The 24,756-nt window shown below is 28.9% G+C and overlaps 2 protein-coding genes across 8 annotated transcripts; both read right to left on the bottom strand.

The window, feature by feature from the left end:
• Nucleotides 1-2,049: 2,049 nt before the first annotated feature.
• Nucleotides 2,050-12,824, bottom strand: GALAK (galacturonic acid kinase). 7 transcript variants are annotated; one of them, XR_016518887.1, is made up of 14 exons: nucleotides 12,639-12,821; nucleotides 11,902-12,015; nucleotides 11,648-11,719; nucleotides 11,390-11,433; nucleotides 10,705-10,840; nucleotides 10,541-10,606; nucleotides 9,896-9,975; nucleotides 9,291-9,390; nucleotides 8,214-8,389; nucleotides 4,340-4,380; nucleotides 4,184-4,242; nucleotides 3,382-3,497; nucleotides 3,189-3,278; nucleotides 2,050-2,422 (listed from the first exon to the last, which is right to left on the bottom strand). XR_016518887.1 is itself a non-coding variant. In XM_068614981.2 (14 exons), the coding sequence occupies exons 1-14, from the start codon at nucleotides 12,738-12,740 to the stop codon at nucleotides 2,178-2,180; spliced, it is 1,365 nt and encodes a 454-aa protein (XP_068471082.1). In that variant the 5' UTR covers nucleotides 12,741-12,818; the 3' UTR covers nucleotides 2,050-2,177. The 7 variants fall into 7 exon arrangements, 3 of the variants coding, with proteins under 3 accessions (XP_068471082.1, XP_090155290.1, XP_068471083.1); XR_016518886.1 differs by having other exon boundaries at nucleotides 3,382-3,451; XR_016518885.1 differs by having other exon boundaries at nucleotides 4,214-4,242.
• A 9,115-nt stretch (nucleotides 12,825-21,939) lies between these two features.
• LOC150029206 (protein SMALL AUXIN UP-REGULATED RNA 12-like) lies at nucleotides 21,940-22,823 on the bottom strand. The gene has a single exon (XM_090299163.1). It carries the CDS (start codon nucleotides 22,650-22,652, stop codon nucleotides 22,200-22,202), a length of 453 nt encoding a protein of 150 aa, XP_090155289.1. The 5' UTR covers nucleotides 22,653-22,823; the 3' UTR covers nucleotides 21,940-22,199.
• Nucleotides 22,824-24,756: the final 1,933 nt, after the last annotated feature.

Raw genomic sequence — 24,756 nt, 5'->3', positions numbered from 1 at the left:
ACAATTATAGTATATAAGAATTTTTCTTTCATATATAGGATTAATTTTTTAAAAAGGTTAAAATTAGTTTTAAAACTTGAGTTAGTTGGAGTTTGGTAATAGTTAAAACTGAAGAAACTCTAATCGATGTAACGTAACATGAGAGATTCTGCATTAAATAGTTTTATGCTGATATAACCACAAAAAATAGAATTTAATATTTATGTGCTATTGGTTTAAAATATCAATCACCTTATGACAATGCACAGATTCTTTATACATAGTCTATTTTAAAAAAATTAAATTGAGTGTCTGTGAGCAAATAATTGAAAACACAATTTGAAATGTTTAGTTGAGAAAATAGGGAAAATGAAGCATTTTTCTTCCTCCATTCCCACAATTTTCTAAATTCCAAAACTGGTCTTACCGTGGTTACTAAAAATAGGGATATGAGAGTATGCTACGGATTCATCAATCTGGAACTGAATATTTTTTTTTTTTTGGATGAGGGGATGTTCTGGAAGCAATTTTGGCATAAATGATTGATTTCTGGATTACTGAATCCAAAAGCCTAATTCTGTTACAAATTTGTGGATCTGAAATGTTTTTTTTTAATTATGGATTTCTAAATCTGGAATACATATTTTTATTTTTGTTACGGATTGGTAGATCCGGAATGCTTTTTTTGAATGATGAATGTGAATGTGAATTGCATATTTTGCATTACGGATTGGTGGATCCGAAATTTTACCAGAAGTATCAATCCAAATTTTTTATGGATTCCATAATCCATAATGCAAAAAAATAAATACAGTTAAAGTGCATTTTAGGGTTTTTAAAAATAATAGGGACAGTTTGATCTTTGCATAACATTGTGGGGTGGAGAAAGAAAAATGTAGGGGTGCAGGAAGAAACTGTAGAAAATGAATTACAGAATGAGAAAAGAAAGTAAATAGGCCCACATGACTTCCTTTGCTTTGAAGTGAGAGTGCTATATTTTGTCCTTTTCTCAACTACTCATGCTCACCAAAGTAAAACGTTTAAATTATGTGTATCTTTTACACATATATTTAATGAAGCTTACACGTGTCAAGAAATCCATCTAATAGTACGTGCATTTACATTAAAGTGTTTGCTTTTTTAGTACGATAACTTTTAATATTTATTTTAATGCATTTTCGAAATCTTCCACAATTTTTTACAATTTGAATATTAAAATACTTTTTAATAGAAAAATATAATTTTGTGACAAATTTTCATGTTATGACAAGATTAAATAAATTCTATTTTTTTCAAAAATAATTATTTAATGATATAATAAATAATGTACAAAATTTCAATTAACTAAAATTTAAAAACAAATATATTATATTTATTTTTCAAGCATTTTCAAAGACAAAAGTATATTTTACATTTTTAAAAAATTAAAAATTATTTAGATCATTCAGAAACTTGAATAAATTTTCTCCACTAATTTACTTTATATATTCATTATTTTAAACAACCTCACTTCTCAAATCATTTTAAATTCTCTTAATCAAATCTTCACACATTCACTTCTAATTAAATTAAATATTTAACCTAAATTAGAATATTTGCAGTTCAATCTCAATTAACACTTATTCAACGCATGTTTAATCTTAATATTTTAAACTTTATCTCACTCAATATTATTAGTTCAAACTTATTCACGGTATCTTTAGTTTTTTTTACTGTGTGGACTTACATGAATCTTTCAACCTTATTAGTTTAACAATCAATAAAACTTTTGAAAAAAGTCATTTTCTTTGTGAAATTCAATTTTTCACATGAATTTCACTATGTATATGACGATTTTGTCTTCTAATATAGTTAGGTCTTATAGTTTTTACGTGAGTGGATCTAATGAAACAAATTTAACTTCTTGAGTCAATCTCAAAATTGGCTCACAATCAAGCTCCAAAATTCATTACTATATTTAAAAAATAAAAAAATTTATAAAGTAATTAGAAATCTATTATATTAACTCTACATTGCACCGTGTAAAATAATCCTCTCATGAAAAGGAACCAAATAAAATCAAATGTAACGTGAGTTAATCCATGATCATGAAATAAGTGAAAAGAATAAAATATTTGATGAACTACAGCGAGATTTGAAGCTGTGATTGGTATTACAAGAATGATGAAATAGAAGAATGAACGGAAAAAAAATGCAGTTTAAATTACACGTGCACATTCAGCAGACTCGCATATTAAAACTGCTGTGTCGTTGCTTATTTGGCTTGCTAACTCTGGCTGAGCCTTGAGATATTCTCTCCTCACAAATGATGCAGCTTCAGTTGCAAGATCAGCTTCCACAAATGCAAGACAACACCCTCTAAACCCAGCACCACTGAAGCGTGCTCCCAATACACCAGGAGCTCTCAAAAGGATCTCATACAGCTGAATCAGTGGTTCACAACCTTCATTTGACAAGATCATCATTAGTTATTCTAACATCAAATTATCTCCAACAAACAACGTGTGAGTTTCATGTCTTACAATTGTTAGGAATATTACTTTTAAAGCACACACGCAATAAAAAAACAAAGCGAAATCATATTCGATACATGACATTAGAAAGAAGACTTTGGTTTAGTTCAATTCAAAGAGGTCTTGGGGTAAAAAGTTTCAATAACATCCAATATTTTAACTTAATGTAGGAAACTAGGTTAAAATGTTTAAAACATTTGAATTTATTAAAATCATCTGGAGCTCGCGTATGGTGGGGAATCACGAAGTTGTAGAATAGTGGTAGTACAGTGAATGTTGGGTTTTAAAGTTACAAGAGAAAAAGGTAGCAAAAATTAGAGTGTTCAAATGGATGTCTGCTCACACAGGAAAAGAAAAGTTATAAAATAGTTCTATACGAGAAGATATTTTGTGACAGTGGTAGAGGAAAAGATTACAAAAATTTCGTTGATTTGATTTAGAAACATGCAAAATTGTCATGTTAGTGTGAAAAGAGAGTTAAAATGTTATTATAGTGATTTCCAGGCTCAAATTTTAATTTTTGCATAATTATTTAAGGCTATATAAATAATATTGGAAAGTTAAAAAATTTGCATAAGAAATATGGTATTCCACCCGATTTTGGATTCCTGTATTTCATATCAGTTTCATATTAGAAGAGAAAGAAGATGGAGTTTCAAAACATTCCAAAAAAGAATTTGGGGATTTAGGTTATACCACATTCATAATTTTGAATGGAACTCTGACCAGAAGCTGTAATAAGCATTCCAAAATCTTTTAACTTGCCCAACGACCAAGCCTCGAGTCCTGAGTTAAAAATGAAATAAATTACCTTACAGCAACAAGGGTTAATTGAGTAGGGCATGGACCCTCAAGATGAAATTTATCAAAGCAATTCAACTAAATATACCTTTCATAACACGCATATTCTCCGAGAAATAATGCTCTGCTCTTTTGGCTAGATTTGGTTCTAATTTGTGCTGGACAAAGAAAATGTAAGACTCCTTGATTATGCTAAAATCATATCTGGGATTCGAATTATACAACATATGAAAGAAGCATTAAACATCAGTAAATAAGCTGGAACAAGTAAACAAGTTTAATTGACTAGCATAGTAAGAAAATCAACAATACTTCCTAACAAATGTTGATATAACATGCATAAACTTATCTGCATTTTCGAAGCATGAGATCTGTAAGAAATATATTTTCTCCTCTTTGTAATATTTTTTCCCTTTCAGTTATTTATAACAGCACTGTTTGGCTGTCTCAACAAACTCACACTCTCTATGTAACAGCTTTACAGTTGTCAGATATAACTGTAAATGTGTCCTACAGTTTTGTTCGTTGAGATGTTCAGAATTTCAGGATACACTTCTGCCATGAAAGTAATGTGTGCCCATTCAATATGCTTATATGTTTGTGCATCTCAATTTCCAACATCAGTAGGTTTTCCAGAATTTATGTTTCTTTGCATAACATTACACAGACTGTTGATTTTTTTATATAATAATAGTGCATAAAAGTAAAATATTTTAAGTTCATTTATTACTTTTCTACACTTAAACAATTCTCAAAATCATATTCCTGAAACAAAGAAACCCGTTTATTTAGCTATACATTTCATATTTGTTAAACACTTGCACCATCACCCTAAATATGAATTGTGCATAATATCACTAATTAACCAGGATATGGAAAAAGGTGTATACTTATCGATTTAACATGCCAATGCTTTATACCTTGTGAGCCTCGTAAACTTCTGGATCAACTGCTCAGTGGAAAAGGCAAAGAAAAATAACCAAGATAAGTTAGCTATTCAATAAAAGATATAACTAGGTTCACATGTGAGAAGGCGAGATACTGGCCATTCGATAGGATGGGCTCGGTGTTGTAATCTCCAGATGCTCTGCAAAATGAATATAAACATAATATAAACTTCCCGAGCCACGATTATCTCACCAAAATCATATACATCACTTTAGTTCTATTTGTAAATCGGTTTATAAGGACCAAAACCTTAATCATAAGAAACTGTATGAACCTACACCTAGTGAGCAAAAACTACATGGACAAAATTTAAAACTCTAGTTTGACATGCATGAAAATAAAAATTATGCTCAAGCTTAACTCATTTATTTAAATAAGCCAAATTTGTATTTTGGGTGTACCTTGTTTGTAAAATATTAAACTACGCTTGTTTAGCTCGTTTTATAATTATTTTCCTTCTCTTTATCAAATATCTTGAAATATTAATCACAATAAGAGCTAACCTTATTATCTTGCTAATGTCTTTGATAAACTCTAGAGAAGAGAGAAACACTAAGCTGAAAGGAATCAATAAAATAAAAATAGGAGATTTGATATATAAATAAAAAAGTTCTTAATATAATACATATATTCCTGACTATATAGGATTAGCTACTTATTTCTATAATTACAAAATATTCATGATTATATAGGATCAGCTCCTTATTCATATAATTATAAGACTCCCCTCAAGATGAAGCATATAGGTCGTATGTACCTAGCTTGTTGCAAATATAATCGATCATTAGTCTTCTTTGCAACTTGCTGAATATGTCAGCCAACTCTTCAAGAAGTTGACAAATTTAGTGATGTCTCTAAACTCCAATTTTTCTCTTATAAAATGACAATTAATTTCAATATGTTTGGTTTTCATGAAAGACAATATCAGAGGCATGTGTAATGCTACTTGGTTGTGACATACAAGGTGCATTTAGAAACTTTCTACAAATTTAAGCTCTTTGAGGAGTTGTTTTAGTGATATGAACTCATAAGTGACTAATGTCATTGTCATTGTCATGTATTATGCTTCTGCACTTGACCTTGCCACAACCTTTTGTTTCTTACTCTTCCAAGATATTAAATTACCTCAAACAAGAACACGGTACCCTAAAGTGTAGCATCTATCGCTTGCTGACCCTACAAAGTCAATGTCAGAATACCTAACAATTTGAGTATTTCCCTTGTCTTCATAAATGAGGCCTTCTCCAAGATCTTTCTTAAAATACTTTAGGATCCGTTTGATTGCATCCCAATTATCTTGACAATGAGAGTTTAAAAAATGACTTACTACGCTCACTGCAAAGGCAATGTTAGGACGAGTTATAGTGAGGTAATTTAACTTACTAACTAACCCTTTACATCTCCCAAGATTAGAATAAGATTCTCCTTGTTCAGGTACAAGTTTGACACTTGAATTTTTTGGTATGTCAATGTCAAGAGCATTTATCATCCCTATTTCTTCTAAAATGTCAAGAGCATATTTTCTTTGAGATATGACCAAGCCATCCTTAGATTGTGCCACTTGTATACCAAAGAAATGTATCAGGTGTTCAAGATCTTTTGTTTGAAACTTTGGAGGAAGATATTGTTTTAGTTGCACAATATCCTCCTTATCACTCCCTATGATAACAATGTCATCCACATATACAATGAGATAGATACATAGAGAATAATCAGCATCACTTTGTATCATTCCAAATTGTTGGATGACATTCGGCAAACGCCCAAACCATGCATGAGATGATTGCTTGAGGCCATATAGGAACCTACATAAGCAACATACCATATTAGATGACCCCCCTAGCAACAAATCTAGGGGGTTGCTCCATGTTGACTTCTCCATTAAGATCACCTTGTAGAAATGTATTTTTCATGTCAAGTTGAGATAGAGTATAATGGTGAATAGTTACAATGGGAAAGAGAAGTCAAACTGATGTCATTTTGGCATCAAGACAGAGAGTGTTAGTATAATCTTGGTGCAAAGAGAAGCATCCTGAATTATGGCATAGTTATCTGGTGGTGATGAAGGAAGATTAATGGTAGTGGGAAAGTGAATACATATGTTGTCATTAGAATGAACAATTGTATAATATGAAACAGACTCAAAAAAAGACGTTAACAGGCACTAGATACCTATGAAGATCAGAAGAGAAACGTCAATACCCTCTTGTAGAGTGATGATATCCCACAAAGAAACATTTAAATGACCGATTAGGTAGTACCAATGTCTGTAAGCTTGTGTCTGTGAACCATTGCCAGCAATTATAAAAGGCGAATTGGCAACAATAGTAAAGAAGGAGAAAAGAGAACGGTCACTAGATATGTGATCAGTTGTACCAAAGTTAATAATCCAAGGACCAAGAGAAGGAGATTGAGAGAGAGAGAAGCAGATGAATTATCAATGTGTCACCAAAGCAGTGTTATTAGTGGGTTGGTGTGTAGCACACCATTTGGTAAAGTCTTCAAATGTTGCTAGATATGGATCAGTTAGTAATGTAGAAGCAACAAGTTACTCAACAGTAGATGTTTGGACAATATTGTGTGGACAAAGGGGCTTCCCATGCAGCTTCCAACACTTATCAATTGTATGCCAATGCCGTAACAATGTTCGCAATTTGGATGATTTTTAGAATTACCAATGCAACAACGTCCATAATTATTATTTTGTGATGCAAACGCACTGTTTTCAGCTGCAGAAAAATGATGTGAAAGTCATTGTAAGATTTATTGGTGATCTAAAAATCTCTTCACAGGTGGCAACATACTCTTGTACCAAGCCATACAGGCCCAAGGTCATAAAAAATGTACTGCAGTTTATCAAGTTCCTTCTTCACATCAGCAAATGGTGGAAAGAGCTCATTAAAATCATGTAAGACAACATGAAACCGCCCAAGATAATCAGACATAGGACCTTCAAAACACCATGGAGCAAGAAGTGCAGAGATCTTGGCACATGTCGTAGACACACTGTGTCACTGGCATAAAGGACACGAGCCTTACTCCAAACTGATGCACATGCCTCGGGACAGAAAATAGATTTGAGTGGGGTGTGAATAATGGATTTAATAACATTACAAAGTTGAGCATTAAATTTTTTTGGAAAGCTAGAGGAAAATTAAATAAATAAATAAGGAGAGGGTGTCCAATCAGTGAAAGTGAACTGGGGAAAAGGGTTCACAAAAAAAAATATTGCGAAACAGTGGGTCTGCAAGGCCAACATGGTTTTGAACACGACTCCAGATACCATAGGGAAAAGAGAAACATTGAGTTGAAATCATGTTTTTAAGACACGAGACAGCACATGAGTTTTATTTATATTGAGAAAAAGAAATTAATACAATAAATAGAGGGGATTTGATATTCTCTAATAACAGAGATATGATGAGAATATATCAAAAAAGTGCCTAATAATACATATATAACCAACTCCTTATTTCTGTAATTATAACAGTTTTATTAGCTCTTATTGGAATTAAATTTTCCATCGTTCATCTTTTAATAAACTAATAAAAAAGTGACCCAGTACATTGGGTAAGCAGCCTTGCCACACAGGCAGGCTGTTCTAGGATACCCTTGAATTTCAGGTCACAAGGCAGCTACTAATATTCCAAGGCCTCTCCCTCATCTTATAATAAACTAAACTGATGCAAATTTGACCATATCTGAATTGATTTGAGAGATCTAATTGATATTAGGAGAAAAAGATATTTATCCACTTCGGTAATTAACTACTCCCATCCTCTAATTCAGTTTATTGAAACCTTTTCATAAGGGTAAAGCTGACATTTAGCAACAGCTCTCAAGACACTAATTTTAGAAATGTCTTCAATATTTTGCAATGCATGTAAAGTAAAGACAAGTTCTTATTTGTTAACAACTAAAATAATGAATGACGGCATTAATAAACTTTTGAGAGAAGAGAAAAAAACTTACTCAAGAAGAATTTGTGCAGCCTCTCGACACTCTGCAACTCGCTTGTTATATCCAGGGTTATTCGTCAAAGCTTGCTTCAGACCTGAAAGTGCCAACAATATACTGGTTGCTTTCGCTTGCTCACTCTCCTTGTATTCTAAAACCTTTGGTTGGTAAACAAGCTTATAATCCTTGATCTGCATGTTGCAAACTAACACATGAAATAGAGGAATGACAATGACAACAGTAACAACAATGTTATGTGCAAGTAAAATGCATTTCTTCACAGGAAACTTTACCGTATCTGACTCTGGCCCAAAAGTTTAAATGACCTCAGACCACAACATTTAAGTTTCTCTCCCCTTTGTTCATCATGACTGATGTATTTATAAGTGTTAGATATAATTAGATATTATGAGATATGTTAGATATTATTAGATATAATTAGATACTGTGGTCTATGATTAGGAAATTAAAATTTTTAAAAAAAAATTATTTTCCTAAACAGCTAAATATGAAAAGTTAAATATCTTAGAAAAGTTTTATGCTAAACAACTGTAAAAAAAAATCAACAAAACAACCAGGTATTTACATATAAAACATATCCAGCTCATCCTCATCCAAGGGATGCTGCACTGCAAACCAAAATATGTTTTAATTTTCAAGTATATTAGCTCAGCACGTATAAAAAATAAATGCCTACATGAATGGGATCTAGCAATTAATACAAGTTTGTGGAACAAGCAAATCCTTATATTTGCAGGAGGGCAACTTATGCTACAAGTTAGTGACTATTGGAGTATAGTGTTTTTGGTTGATAAATTCAATTTCCCCAGCATGTAGCAAGTCCTGTTCTTTTACCAAAAAATAAATGCTTTAGGGTCAAAGAAACTTGCTTGTCAAACACATGCCCCTTCATTGCCATTCTCTCCATAAAGGTGAAAAAGATGCATATACATAAGGACACAATAAGAAGCTTCAGTGACAAAATGGCACACATGCCAGACACCAAATCTGATTCTGTAACAATTGGATATCCTTCAAAATATAAAAATACATTCTGAACTTACAACAACAACATATTAATCCAGTTATTACCTTACAATTCATGCACATCAAACAACCATGTCTTGAAAGTAATATAGCTGATTGATCCATTATGCCATTTTTCAGACCCAAATATTCATTCTCAATCAACCTAAAATGAGAAAAAAGTAACATTTAAGAGGGTGGATCTAATACAACCATACAGTTAGGACATGACTCGGTAGCATATCTATAATCACAATGACTAAATGGATGAGGATCTAATTCCTTTTAAACGTTGGTGGCAACTTTTCAAGTTCGATAGTAACATTTTAGAAGCATTTTACTTTCCAACATGGTGAGAAACCAGCTTGCAAAGAGGTGTAACGAGAGTGCAAGAAACTGAGATTTGAAGAGTGTAACGAGAGTGCAAGAAACTGAGATTTGAAGAAACATACTGCCTTTTTCTAACAAATTAAATTCAATCCATATAGGGCTAGTCAAAGTTGAGAGGTATTGAGGGTTTTAACAAGGGGTTCTGCTAATGAGGGTACACCTATTAAACGCTTTCAGTTAGATAAGAAAATGTTATGCCTTTGACTGCATTGATTCATACATTTGCCCATGGTTCAAGAAAAATGCACTGTGAATGTCTCGAAGGACTTGGAGAGACTTACCTATCATATTCAATATTTTCTGTTGGAGATATTACTAAATTATTTGCATATTCCAAAGCCATGAGGTAAGCCACTCCAACCTGTTAAACAACAAAAGTTGAAATCCCCCAACGAAAATTAGAAGACATGATCAGTTGCCAACAGGCATCTATCATGGTCCTTTTCACAAGAAACCAAAATGAGCAGCTTATTAAAAAACAACAAAAAATGAGCACAGAATCAGAATAACAGATATTAACATTATTTGGAGAGTGGAATAATATATTGGGATCTAGTTGCAATTAAAGTATTATTATTAATTCCAGGATTATAATAAAAAATCAATATGTTACAGTCAAATATATATATACTAATAATTTCTATAATGATCATTTATTTTGTTACTACTGAGAATTAAAGTGCACATGGATGGATACACAAAGGAGAGCAGATCACATTGACAACCAAAATTTATCTCCTCTCACAGTTCTTCTATTCCAATGTTCCCGACCCATGCTCGAAAGTGAATTTTGCTCACGAAGCTAAACTAGTTAGTTCTTCTTCTGATGAACTTCATTACATTCATCATTACAAGGTTGTTCACAATCCTAGTAAATTTAAGGACCAAATGAAGAGAAAGTAGATAGGGAGAAATCACTAACTTACTGCAGCTGAAGAGCTTAAGCCTGAACTGTCGAAACCTTCAGAACCACATATGTATCCTGTGATACCCTGTAAACATTGTAATAAAGATGGGTGGGAATACATTTTGAAATAAGGAAATAGCCAAGTGAAGAACAGAAAGGTGAACCTCTGGCAATATATCTGACCTTAGAGAGATTGTTTCCTCTACTCTGTAGTGCATATACTGCTCCTCTAACATAACGCCCCCAGTCACATTGTTCATGTCGCTCAGAAGAATCTTTGGCCAAACACTTGTCTTTTGGCTGCTGTATCTCATCAACTCTATCAAATATCGATCACTTTATATCTCAAAAATTGGGCAAATTATATAATGTTCTAGATAAAAAAAAAACTATGCGATAAAAACAAGAATAGCCCGAGATCCGAATGACAGTAGAAATGTATGCAATAGCTCAACACTGGCCCTAAATCTTGAAGATTTGGGTGTGATGATGATGTTGGAGGTTTGATCTCCACCAGGCCGGCTATTCCCTACCGTGCCCAGTTGCCCGTGCCTCCTTTGTAACCAAAAGAAGAAATAGAGAATGACAGTTGAAATCATATACCAATTACAGCATATAAGGACCATCATTTTGGTCATATCATACTGAAGCTGTACATCATTTGTCAATTACTAAGAGTAACCAGTTATATTTCATCTTCATCAACCATTATGAAGTATGTCTTGTAATCCTAATGACTCGGTGAGAAATAGCAATATCTAATTTAATGCATCTAGCATACATTCACCCAAAATAATTTTTTAAGAGATGGAAAATAACTCATGAAAAAATTAATAAACAGCAAGCTTTATAATCACTGACCACAGACCTGAACTTAATTTCTCCCTGAAACTGTCCAGAATGAATTACAACCTAAAATAAAAGTCCCAGGGATCATTCATCAGACAAATGAAAGCATCATGAATAACAAGTCTGTGAGCATAGGGCACATATCAAGTAAAAGCGTCAGACAGGTTAATTTTGGTTTACAACCATACATATGCTAAGCTAATTGAACAAAGGAAATTTACAGATGCTTTCTCATAAATTTTTAAGATTATCGATTGAGAACAAGATCAATATGTACCTGGTTATTAGCAGAAGGAGCAAAACCCAGAAGTATTCCCTTATTAATTGCCATAGCTAAAACGGTCCCACCCTGCAAACACCAGAGGAAATTGCAAGAGAAATCACTCAAATTTAAATGCAATTTGTGAGAATATTGTCTGGCAACTGAACACGTGGAATTTAACTTCCCAGCACCACTGTTCTAGTACTCACTGCTAAAGATCAATCACCAAGTGTCCTTTGCAATAACATAACAGAAAGATTATTAAATACCTGATGATCAATGTGTGCCCCCAAAGGACATATTCGATAGGGAGATACCGCAACTCGAACCTCCTCTTTATTCACATTCGCCATTTTGGATATTCTCTCTCTGATTTCATTTAGCTGCAGATTACATGTAGATCAGTCGCAAATATGCAATGGTATTGGAAAGAGTAATAGTTGATCGAAGGTCCTCTTGATATTTTTCAGCTACTTTCCACTTCCATTGTAACATTCCATTCGTCGATTTTCCAAATGACTCAAAAATATCAACAACGACAAATATCAGCATGGTCACATTATGAACTAAATAAGTTGCTAGCACAATACAGTCATCCTCAACACTATCCTAGGTCGAGCCACAGTGGGGAGGATTCACCAGAAACTCCTTGCCCTCGATTAATCAATTTTACTATTAGAATACAATCCAAAACTCTAAAGCAATGCAAATATAAAAATGATGTGCAGTTATCGATCACTTCTCGATTTTTTCGTACAAAAAAACAAATTATCGTTTCATTGATTGATTTGAAAACGCAAACATCAACTTCCAGCTTAATACACCAATTGCTAACTAACCGATGCGTAAACAATGGTTCAGCGAAAAAACAGCTTCAGAGTGTAGATCACAGCACCGCGAATAATATCGAAACGGCAATGTCACGAAACGATGAAGCTATAAAATTAAGCTATGCAAAAATGACGACGAATTTGACGAGCAGATCAGGATATACATAAACACGTACCTCGTTAGAAGAAGGCCAACACTGCGCATCCATCTCTGCAACTGCGGGGCAAGATTCAGAAACGCAGGGAGATCTAGAAAAGGATGTTTCTCCCTGAACCATATCATTTAACAAACTATCATTTAAGAGATCCACCTAACATAAAATTTAAAATCTAAATTGGCTTCATTTTTAATTAGGGATTGTTCGCTTCATGTTTACTTACTTACTTACGTAAAAATTTGAAACTAGGTGTTATATACTTTGGATTCATATATCTAAAAAGTTTTTTTTTTTTTCTCGATGATTATATTTGAAAGTAAGTTATCAGTTTTTCATTTTTATGTCTGAAATTGATTGTTGTAAATAGTATTGAAGATTGAGGTTCAGAATTCATTTATGTTTGGTTATTAGTCTTGACATCCATAAGGTCATTTATGCTATCAAAGTAAACTTCCGGATGACCAAATCTAAAAGTAACATATTAGTTCTAGAATCCAAAACTTTGTGATTTTACTTACGAAAGACAAAGTCTTTTAAATCATTTTGAACAAAAATAATATTTCACATAACTGCATATTTAAATTGATCTAGTGCACGTGAATCAGCCTTTAGAAAACACTAACACGTGCATTTCTTTATAAGGAATGTAAGGTGGTGCACTTAATAAATAATAAGCTTAAGGGTGTTTCTTCCTGCACCCTTCCTATACTCCTACATTCTTCGAAATACTAAAATTACTCTTTACAATTTTGGATGATTCTAAGATAGGGGTTTCGTAAGCAAAAAAATGTTTCTCGAACAGAGATTCCATAAGTAAATAATGTTTTTGGAATAAGAAATTTGAAAGACAAAAAGTCATTTCAGAACACATTTTTTAATTTTGAGATTGGTAAATCCGAAATTCATAAATGTGTTCTGAAAAATATGTTCCGAAAATATCTTGTCATTTTTAAAAGGGATAAAACAATCTTCTCAAAAAATGATGGGTGTAGGAAGACATTTGTTATAGTGCATGAAGAAACATCCTACACTTCATAACATTTTTCTTCTCTTTCTTAAGTGACAAAAAGTAGATTATGTGTTCTTGATTTGTTTAACTTGATCTGAAAAAGCAAAAAGAAAAAACATTCTTATTATTGGAATGAAATTCATAATAGAGGAAATTTCCCTTACAAAAAATAACATGTGTGTAATTGTAACATTTTTCTCCTCACTAAATTCAAATATATTTACATAACTTAACATACTTAACTACTTTATTTGCTAAAACTATTTTATTTTGTCGCCTTTTTACACATGAAATACCACATACTAACTCTTCTTTTTTCATTTAAAACATGTAAATTAATTATATTAAGTTAATTTAACTATTAACTTAAAAGATACCAAACTTACTAATTATTCACGATTTCCAAAATTTACACTATTTTTGCAAATAATTAAATACATAAAAATTAAGTAATCTTTCTCAAAATTTCATAAAAAAATAAAATACACCGTGAACAAAATAAACACTTCAATTAACTATTAAAGACAAAATCGTTTTAATGGTGCACAACTTCACTTCAATTTAGAAATAATTAAAGACATGTGAATCTTACACAACTTTAGTGTAATATACAAATATTTGAAGTTGTGTCAATCCTGCACAACTTCAACTTTCATTGTCTTCAATTAAAGTCATTAAACTCTAACACGACTTCACTAAAAATTAAATAAAAAGGATTAGACTAAACAAAGTCCTGAATGGTTCACATGACTTATTTATCAACATTGAAATCATGCATGAATCAAACTTTACTGAATTCTAAACAAAGTAGTGTTAGAATAACACAATTTTAATAATTTTAAAAAAAATACTCATATTGATAATAATCAAGCAAAAGTACACTACTTTAATAAAATAATCCTATATTAACATGTGTGGATTTCTCTTATTCTAAAGACTTGGACTAAATTTGTGAAATTTGTTATGTAACAATGTCTTAAGATTTTAAATGTTGTAATATGAGTGAGCTTCAAGCCCAATTTTCAGAAATCTATTATAATTAATTGATTAACTCATAATTAATATACAAGTGTATAAAAAATAAATATAGTTTTACTTTACAAGTATAATTTTGTATAGTTTTTCTAGTTATTGTGAAAATATTTTAATTTTGAATTCTTAATATTTTTAACGGATTATTTTGTAATCGTTATTATTAAATGTATTAAAGTTTTCAAATTAAGACATAAGATTATTAACATTTAAAAGTGATGTAGCATAATACACTTTAAAATAGATTTAAATGTCTGATGAGTCAATTTGTGTAAAGAAGTTTCTTTAATTAAAAAAATATGGTGGTTAATGTTTTTATTTAAAAAGGATGTTTTAAGAAGAAGAAAATTCTGTACGTGGTTATAGAAAAATAAAATAAAAATAATAATCGTTTTCATAGGTTAAACTTTTACGTGTAAGTTAATTGGTGAAAACTCTTATTTAATTTTTTTAAAAAGTAACTTATCTATTGTTATTTCTAACTTATGAAGGAATCCAAATAATTTTTCTACTAATAAATTAATGTTTAGCTAATAAATTAGTTGGTAGTTGATATATTTGAAGCTGATAAACTAATTTATTTAATTGTTCAATAGAATTAAACTGAATATGTTTACGAAAACTACCTTGTAAACTAGTTAATAAGTAAATATAAAATTATATTAACACAATATAACTATATAAGTGTTAATATATAAATGAAATTTGTGTCTTTTTTTTAAAAAAAAAATCATTAAACTTTTTAGTGTTTCTATTTTTATTTTTAAAGTGTACATGTATTTTTTTTTATTTTGGAAAAATCATTTTATTAAATTAGTTGATGTAATGTATATTTATTAAATTTATTTATTATTTTATGGGTTTTTTTAATTTAACTGCATCAACAATTAAATAAATAAATTAAATAAGTTATAAGTTAACTGAAATAACTTAGAAGTTAAAAAAATCATAAAATAAACTATTTTGATATTCTTTATTAAACTTATGTTACAATCCAATAAAGTAATTATATATGTCCATTAACTTCACCCATCAATTATAATGACAGATAAAACAAAAAGCTTAAGAAAAATAAATAAATATTCGAATGAGATTTTGACATATATATAAACCTTTAAGTTATTTTCTTAGTAGAGAAACCTTAACAATTATAACATCTTTATTTTCCATTACAAAATTGATTTGTCAACCTCGTCTTGCAAAGGTCAAATAAGAAAGAAAGGTCAGTTTAAAAAAATAAAATAGAGTGACAGCAATGTGGTGATTAATAAGAATAATCAAAACACAATAATGCAAAAAAATATCTTAAAATACTTATTAATTTATTGTAATTTGTGCCTATATATTCATCTAATCTCACAAATATTGAAAATCTCACACATTAAAAGTATTATGAACCTGAATAAGTTAATCACTAACTTATAAATAACTTTAATTATTAATATAGTTTAAACATCCCTTCTTTACACTTTTACTATCTATCATATATTTATATTTTTTCTTAAAAAAAATCAAAATAAATATACACATAGTTATTTCTAGAAAAAATATTATATATATATATATATATATATAAAAATAATCTACTTCTTACGTCTATAACACATTTACACCAATTAGGAAATAAGTTCTATTATATGACAAGGTAAATTCATATGACTTGTAAGATAAATTATTTTTCAAACGAGATGTCGTATGGACATCCTTCAACTCTTACCACCTGATAATTTTTATCGATGTAATTTCAATATACTAATAGAGTTAAGATATTTTCATTTACACAAATCTTGGATTTAATACATGTCATATACATCTCAACATTGTATACATCATTCATTGTGTCATATAACAAATATTCATATAAAATACAAAACTTTAGATTTTAAAATAAGCATTTTCGTCCAACAAGTATCTGGTCCATCAAATGAATACTTCACTGGGAGGTTTCAATTAAGAAAATTTGTCCAGCCAGATTTAGCTCACCCAACAACCAGAGCTGTCAATTTTTTTTTAAGAGTTTGACTCACCCAAAAACCAATCTCCTAAGAGTTTTTATTTAATAGCTCGTCTAATGAGAGTTTAGATCACCCAACAAACAATTTCCTGTGAGCTTTTATTTAGCGACCAAAACTCTCAAGTTTTTTTAATAAATTGAATTTCGTTTAGCAAGCATTTAACCCGTCCAATGAGTATGCATAATTCATAAAAGTTACAAAATAAAACATAGATCTAAATTTGTTCATGGTGGTTATGACTTCATTATTTATACATAATATTAAATACATATTAAAGGTAAACATCACTTTAAGTCATCATCAACCAAATGCAAACTTCAAATAACCTTCTTTAATTCAAAAGAATCAACTAAATATATCAATTCTTGCAAATATTTGAAATGAGAGTGACTACATTACTTTCATATCCATATCATTTGAACTATGATACTAATTGAAATTAAACTAACTTTTCGTATCTGTTTAAATTGTTAAACACACGACCAAAACCTCAGACTCTACAAAGCTCATAGTCAAGTTAAATATCTAAAAAAAAAATCCAAGACCCATCCTAAGTCCATAAACCCTACATGCAACACCATTCTACCTAAACATGCAAAAAAATTTCAAAATTGAGATTTACTCCAATGAAAATTGTGATTATATAACTTTGCTCAAAATTTCACCAAAAACTGAATATGGTTTTTAAAAGTATGATCAGTTTGTTCAGAAACTTAGAGAAAACTTAGAGGACAAAAATTAAGAAATTTATTATTATTTTGAAATAAAGTTAAAATATCAAACTTTTTAATTTATAAGTTTTTTACTTTAATATTAAAATACTCACTTTATTTCAATTGTATCACTTCTATTTTTTTTTTAAAAAAACAAATCCTTATAGATAATATTTATTAAGGTAATTATAATTATTATTTTTGAAGAATTTTTAATTTAAAAATACAATTTTTTTAGTTAATGTATAAGTTATAAAATTATTTAATTAACTTAATATTACATGTTTACTCTGTTAATTTGTAACTCATTTAATCTTGTTTCATTATATTAATGTCTCTTATATTTTAATATAGTATGTTTTTCATTTGTAATTACTTATTTTAATTTTATAAAAATAATTTATTATTATATGATTTTTAATATTTCTCGAGTTATATTTCAATTTTTTATATAACTAAAATAAATAAAAAATTAACATTAAATGACGTTTTATTACATAATAATATGTAAAAAAAAATGTACTCAATAAAAATATTCAATATAACAATAATGTAAATTAAGAAATAAACAAATTTAAACTTTTAAAAATAAATAAACAAAAGTTATATTTGACTAATACTCATTATATCAACCCTGTCCAATAAAATTACTTACACAAATAAAAAAATGCAATTTTTTAGAAAATATTTTTATAAAATTTATTGAAAATTAAATTATTTTAAAAAAAATTAAAATTAAAAGTCACTTAGTTTTGTATTACAAGTCCCCTAAAATCACTTCTAACAACTCTCTAAGTCAAAAATATATTTAAGTTTATGATTATATTAATTTTAAATAATAATCAGTTCTAGCTAAAAGTATGATTTTACTATCTCATAGAGTTAATTTAAGATAATAAGTTACCAAATTTAGACAGATGAAATAACACAAGATTAGTAAACTTAAGTAGTAATGTTAGGTTGGAATGTTAAGTACTTAATTATATTAAATATTTTTCAAAAAAATTTCTTTATAAAATATTTTCAGAAGATTGGCTCAAACTTTTATAGTATGTGTCTGAACATAAATGTATTGTTAGAAGTGACTCTATGGGAAATATTTTTTTTCAAAAATGTTAAATTAATAAAAATCAATTTAAGATTGTGCTATAATAGTTTTATTATTTTCTTTATTAACTATAATGTATAATAATCATATTATTTTTTGTCCTTCTGTTTTTTTTAACTATTTTGTACTTACTTAATATGATAATTATGCTACTAACAGCATGCAATAAAAAGTATCCTATTAGATATAAAATTCAATCTCAAAGTAATGTGTGCAAGATTATTCATCATTTAACTTGTCTTTTTTCTCTTTCATTTTCGTTTGAATGTAGAAATAACTCTAGTGAGGTAAAATTTAGAAAGTGTTTCTTGATCTAATTTAATAATCTTATTTTCTATTTATATTATTTTTCCTTTTATTGGTAAAAAAATATTTACAAAGTGTAATCCAAACATAATATTGGTAAAGTTTTTGTTGGTTTGAATTTTACATGTTTTCTAACATATTAGGTTTCTTGATTGAAGATACTTGACATTTTTTTCTTTCTTTCATGCATTTGTTGTTGAAAATGGAAATGCTATAAATGTATCATTTAAACATGACAGAATTAAATTTGTATTGGAGTGTGTTGAAAATTCAAGATGATAATGAAGAAATTCACTAGAAGTTAAAATTTGAATATTATTTTATTTATAAAAGTAGTACAATTTGTGTAACCATGTTATTTTAACTCAAGTGAGAGTTACATATTATATTCATACTTTTTTTTAGAGTTTCAACTGTTAAACATATGTTGCATTATTTTTTAAGTTAAGGAGTTAGGACAAACAAAATTGAATAAAATAACAGAACAAAAAGTCAATAAAGTCAAATAATTATTATTAATATTGATTGGCACAGTTAACCAAGTGATTCAAATTGATTTCTTAATAATGTTACTTTGAATCATAAAGATTTTTTAACATAAATGTGATAAATAATATACCATTAAAATTTTAATAAATTATATATTTAAAATTATTAATTAATAAAAGTAGGGAAGAGAGTGAGTGTGTCAACCTTCCAATAACATAAGAGGATAAGAATTTCAGTTTCCTGATAAAGTCTACATAAAGTTAAACCATTCAGATATTTATATTATAAAAATAACTAAAATAAATTATTTTATTGGTAAAATTTTTATTTTTTTTGTTAAATTATTGTTATTTTAATTACAGATTCTATAACTATTTTTATTGAATTGATATAGTAACACTTAAAATGAATAAATTTTAAGTAAAAATAGTTTATTATAATTATTTTTATAGTACAAAGATTTGGATAATCTATTATTTTTTATTTAAACAATTATAATTATAACATGATATTGATAATACTGTTAATATTTTATATTTAATTGTTTATTATTGGTTTTTTTTCTTCTCACGGCATCACTGTACCACCATGTAACAAAAGTTATGTGATGTGTGGATCTACCACTACTCACAAATAATAAGAACTTTTTGTTATTAGGAAAGGTGACATTTGTGGACTAAAAATGCTAACATTGGGATAATATTCCCTTCAACAGAATAGGGAAACAAGCAAATGCACTTTTTTTGTTTGTCATCTATAGGGAGATATTTGTGATTAATCAATAGAATACTTAATAAATAATTTAATTAAATGAAATAAAATTCTTTAAAAATAGACAAGTTATTGTGTGAGGTGTATCAAATAAAATAACTTGTCAAGCTTTTTTTTTTGTCCTATCTGCCTTATTCTAATTTTTTACTTCTCATAAACTAATTAGAGATGATAAAATAGGTTTAAGATTTAAATTTATTTTAGATTATATGTATAAAATGAAAAAAATTATCTATTAAAAGTATAATAAAAAAGTATCATCCAAGAATTAGAAAAATTTGTGTTACAGCTATTCCCAAGTAAATTAGGATCCTAATCCATCCTAAGTAATCAGGGACAAAAGCAAGAAGAAGCCTAAAAAAGTATAATTATTCTGTTTTATCAGTTTAAAAAAACAACATAATGAAAAAGAAAACAAGCTTGTAGAATCATTAATCATAAGATAAGACATTCAGATAGAATATATGCAATAATTACAAGACAGAGACAGAGTCATGAAATAGAAAATTTTGTAATGGCAAACTATAACTGATCAAAACCCATTTTATTAAGTAAAATATTACTTTTCACAACTTTTAAAGTAAAATAATGTTACTTTTACAACTCTTTAATACCATATTAAAACTGTGATTTGGTGAATTAAATTTTAAAATTAATTCATTTAAAAAATATATTTTTCTTTGTGGTTGTAATCTAAAAAAATATTTCTATAGTAATCTGATGTAAGTTCTCAACTTCTCCAAAGTTTTTTTGCAAATAAGAAACATAAATCAGAAAGCTAACAGAAGAATGAGAATCTGATGAAATTCATGAGCTGAAGTCATGTGGAAGAACTTGTTGGCATCTGAACAATTTAAGCTAAAACAGAAGAAAAAAACACTTATTAAATCTAGAAAGATCATAAGAATCTCTCAGGCAAACCACTGACACATGCCCAATATTTTCTCCTATAAGAAACAAAAAGAAAAGGGAGAGAAAAAGTAGCTGTGTTTTGTTGATATCTGCGGAATCTAAGCTGAAGGGTAAGGTTAAATAGGCCTCATCAGATGGAGGAAAACAGAATATAATTCTAAAATTAGGAAAACATAACAGAAAGATGAGATTCCTTTGCTAAAATTCAACGTGAAAAAATTCACAGAATCTCTTTGTGCATGTTTATACTACAGAGAATGACAACAAATCTGTTTCAGTGGTAATAAAAAACACCAAAGTGGCTATAGTTGCTCAAAATATCCTTTAGATTATTAGAGAAGACTTTTCTTCAATACACCTCTTTCTGATTTTGATGTTGTTTTTGCCCTCTAAAACAGGGCTCTCTAAATGCTCAGAGGAGAGAAACGTGTTCACTTTGCTAACTCCATGCCTGTTCTAATCACAGAAAATCTTACTCATATTCTTAAAAGTAAAACCACTAATCAATTTCATTTCTACACCTGTAAAATTGTTTTCCTTTTGCAGATCCATGTCTATCAGAACAAAATTCTTATATAGTAACTGGATAACACTTTTTCCCTCTAAACTATTTATTGTGGTTACATATCTAAGTTTCAAAATCGAAATCATACATTCGATTAAACATGTAATTGTTTCATTACACACATTACTGGTTTGATCATTCGCTATTTGAATCTTACATGTAGGAATCAAATTAAAAGTGAAACTACATGAATAAAAAGTAAAAACTTTTAAACGTGCAAAAGAGTTAAAGAGACCAAACCAGTTGCATTTATAACCAATCAAATTGAGAATCTTGAGACGTGTACGGAATAAACTACTCTGTGTTTACCCTATACATATACTCATTTGGAGCATTCATGAAGATAAGACTAAGCAACAAAAAATGCTAGATATTCTAAAAAAAAACACAGATCCAGAGTGAAAGACAACCATAAAATTCTTCATTGATCACTAAAATTTGATCATAAAAGTGAAAGACAACCCAATCTAGCAAAAAAAAAAAAAACAGAGCCTAAGGAAAAGTTCAAAGACATCTCGTTGAAACCCTCCCTTGAAAATTTGAGGAGTGGATCCAAGGATGAGAAGAACCAAAAACCCATTACAAAAAGAAAGAAAATTCCTGGGTTGTTGTTCATTTACAAATTCAGATTCTAACAATGGGAAAGGGAAATGGAAATGTCAAACCTCTGCTTTCTGCAGCAGAGGGGTGAAAACGACGACGTTTTCCTTGCAGGAATCGGAAACGTCAGCGTCGGAGACCAAGTTGAGGAAGTCTTGGAGAGAGAGTTTTCCGTACTTGTGTTCGTCCTTGTGAAGAAACTTAACGACGTTAGAGAAGAAAGGGACCTGGCAGGGGAGGACCAAACCGCCGTTACCTCGGAGTCCGAACTGTTCCTCGGTTTGTTTCAGGAGGCCCTCGAAGACGGCCAGGTTCAGGAAACGCGCGGGGATGGCGAAGCGCGTGCGTTCGGGGCCGACGTAGACGAAGGTGAACCCGGAGGGAGGGCGGCTCGTGGAGGAACCGTCGTCGGCGCGGCGGCGGAGGCTCATTTGCTTCCACCGCGACATGAGGTGCTTGAGACGCACGATTTGGCGAATCTTGTCAACCTTCTTATTCATAGCACCCGCCATTGGAGAAGGGTGAATGAAGAAGAAGAAGAAGATGAAGAAGAAGAAGCAAAAACAGAGAAAGGTTTTGTTCTTGAGTTGTAAAGAGTTTTGAAGGCAGAGAGAGGGATAAAATAGTGTGAGAGTAATGAATGAGCACTGATCCTCTGCTTAAGAGAATGATTGTGTTTTTTCCCAAGTGCCCCTTATCTTTCCTTTCCCATAATAATCCCCACATTCATAAATTCATAAGACTATTTTTTATTTTTTATTTAAATCACAAAAATAATTAATCATTCTATTAAAAAACTTATTAATTATCTTACATGTCAGTCACTTTTTACATCGTTTACCCAGATTCAAATTAAATACATAATATGATATAGCATTATGTATTATTAATTTAACTTTAATGATATTTTTTTCTTCTGCTTTTAAAAAATCACTTAAATAATTATTAATTTGCATTGTAACAAAATAATTAATATTTATGTCTGAGAGATTTTATAAAAAGAATAATTAATAATTTGCATTCGAGTTATGGAAGTTTAGAATAAGGCATGTTCCAATTCCTTCCCTATTCGGTAATAACTGTAATTTAATTTGGTAGACTTTGTAAAATATGTCAATTTTGTGTTTTGTTTTTTTATATAATTTTGATTTTTTATAATTATTTTTAATTCAGTTTTTAAAATATTCACCTCCACTCATTCTTTGTTTAGTTTAAGTGAGAAAATGTGAAGGGAGAATGAGGTAATTTTGTTTAATAGAAAAATAGTGAACTTAATTAAAATATTTATTGATATATATGTTTGGATTTAATAAAGGTTGGTAAAAATATTTTAATATAATATCAAAATTGTCTTTAATTTTTTTTTTAAATAGAAAGATTTTAAATTGAAAATAAAAGTTAAAAAATTAAAATAAAAAGTATTCTTTAAAAATATTATATATTAATTGTCAATAATAATTAAAGATTATTTAAGAAAATTAAATATAGGACACAAGGTTAAAATAACAATTTATCCGATAACATTTTCAAAATCTTTATTTTCTATTTGTTTCTCACGTTATTTTTTTGGCTCAAAACTTTCTTTACAAATAATCCCAAATAACCTGTATCAAACACACAATTTTTTTATTAATAAACTTCAATCAATTTTCTTAAATAATAAATTATCTCAATCAAAATTACGCGTGTTGAACGTAATAACTTTAAAACTAGATTAACAGATATTTTAATTAATTATAGTGTTTTTAATTCATTAAAATATGAAAATAAAATAACTAAAATATTCTAAATTACATTTAATAGCTCGTTTTTCGGGTTTAAAACATTTAAAATGTAATATTTGTTTTTATTGAATTTTATTGTCTAACGTGTCCAAGTTGAACTCAAACTTTTATTTTAATTTCATTTCATATGATGACTGAGAACATATACGTTCTAATATACAAACATAAAACAAAACACAAAAAAAATTATCTCAAATCAAAATTATGTGTGTTGAACGTAATAATTTTAAAACTAAATTAACAGATATTTTAATCAATTATAGTATTTTTAATTCATTCAAATATGAAAATAAAATGAAACCAATAAATAAAATAATTGAAATATACTAAATTATGTTTAATAGCTCATTTTTTCAGGTTTAAAATATTTAAAATATTTTATTTCTTCGTATTGAATTTTATTGTCTAACGCAAGTTGAACTCAAACTTTTATTTTAATTTCATATGATCACCGACAACATATATAATCAAAGTGCTCTAACACACAATTATCACACAGATACATAAAACAAAACAAACAAACAGGTTAAATTAGTTATTTTAAAATTTTTAAATATGAATATAACTTAAACTAACAAGTATAAATACATAATTTTCATATATTTTATAAAAAAACAAGTGTTTATAAAATTCATAATTCATCTTTATCATACAACACATATACACTTGATTTTACTTCTGAAATATTAGTGTATTAAAATTAACACCCAAAGACTAAGACATGTTATACTGACTACTGTAAATCTACACAGTCATGCGCATAAAAATATATCAATTTCAACTTTTTCGTATGACAATGTTAATTTATATGACATGAAAGACTAAGTTTTTG

The sequence above is a fragment of the Phaseolus vulgaris genome, chromosome 2 (assembly GCF_051622355.1).
Source record: "Phaseolus vulgaris cultivar YP4 chromosome 2, ASM5162235v1, whole genome shotgun sequence".
Lineage (NCBI taxonomy): Eukaryota > Viridiplantae > Streptophyta > Magnoliopsida > Fabales > Fabaceae > Phaseolus > Phaseolus vulgaris.
Note: the sequence above shows the minus strand (reverse complement) of the source record. Positions and strands in the feature narration are given on the sequence as shown.

Bases quoted from the DNA above. Each gene is read 5' to 3' on its own strand.
- GALAK (XM_068614981.2), bottom strand. From the start codon at position 12,740: ATGGTTCAGGGAGAAACATCCTTTTCTAGATCTCCCTGCGTTTCTGAA. The intron at 11,720-11,901 runs GTATTTAATAAT...TGGTGTTTGCAG, and splicing joins GGGCACACATTGATCATCAG to GGTGGGACCGTTTTAGCTAT. The intron at 9,391-9,895 runs GTAAGTCTCTCC...TTCTCATTTTAG, and splicing joins GAAAATATTGAATATGATAG to GTTGATTGAGAATGAATATT.
- LOC150029206 (XM_090299163.1), bottom strand. From the start codon at position 22,652: ATGGCGGGTGCTATGAATAAGAAGGTTGACAAGATTCGCCAAATCGTG.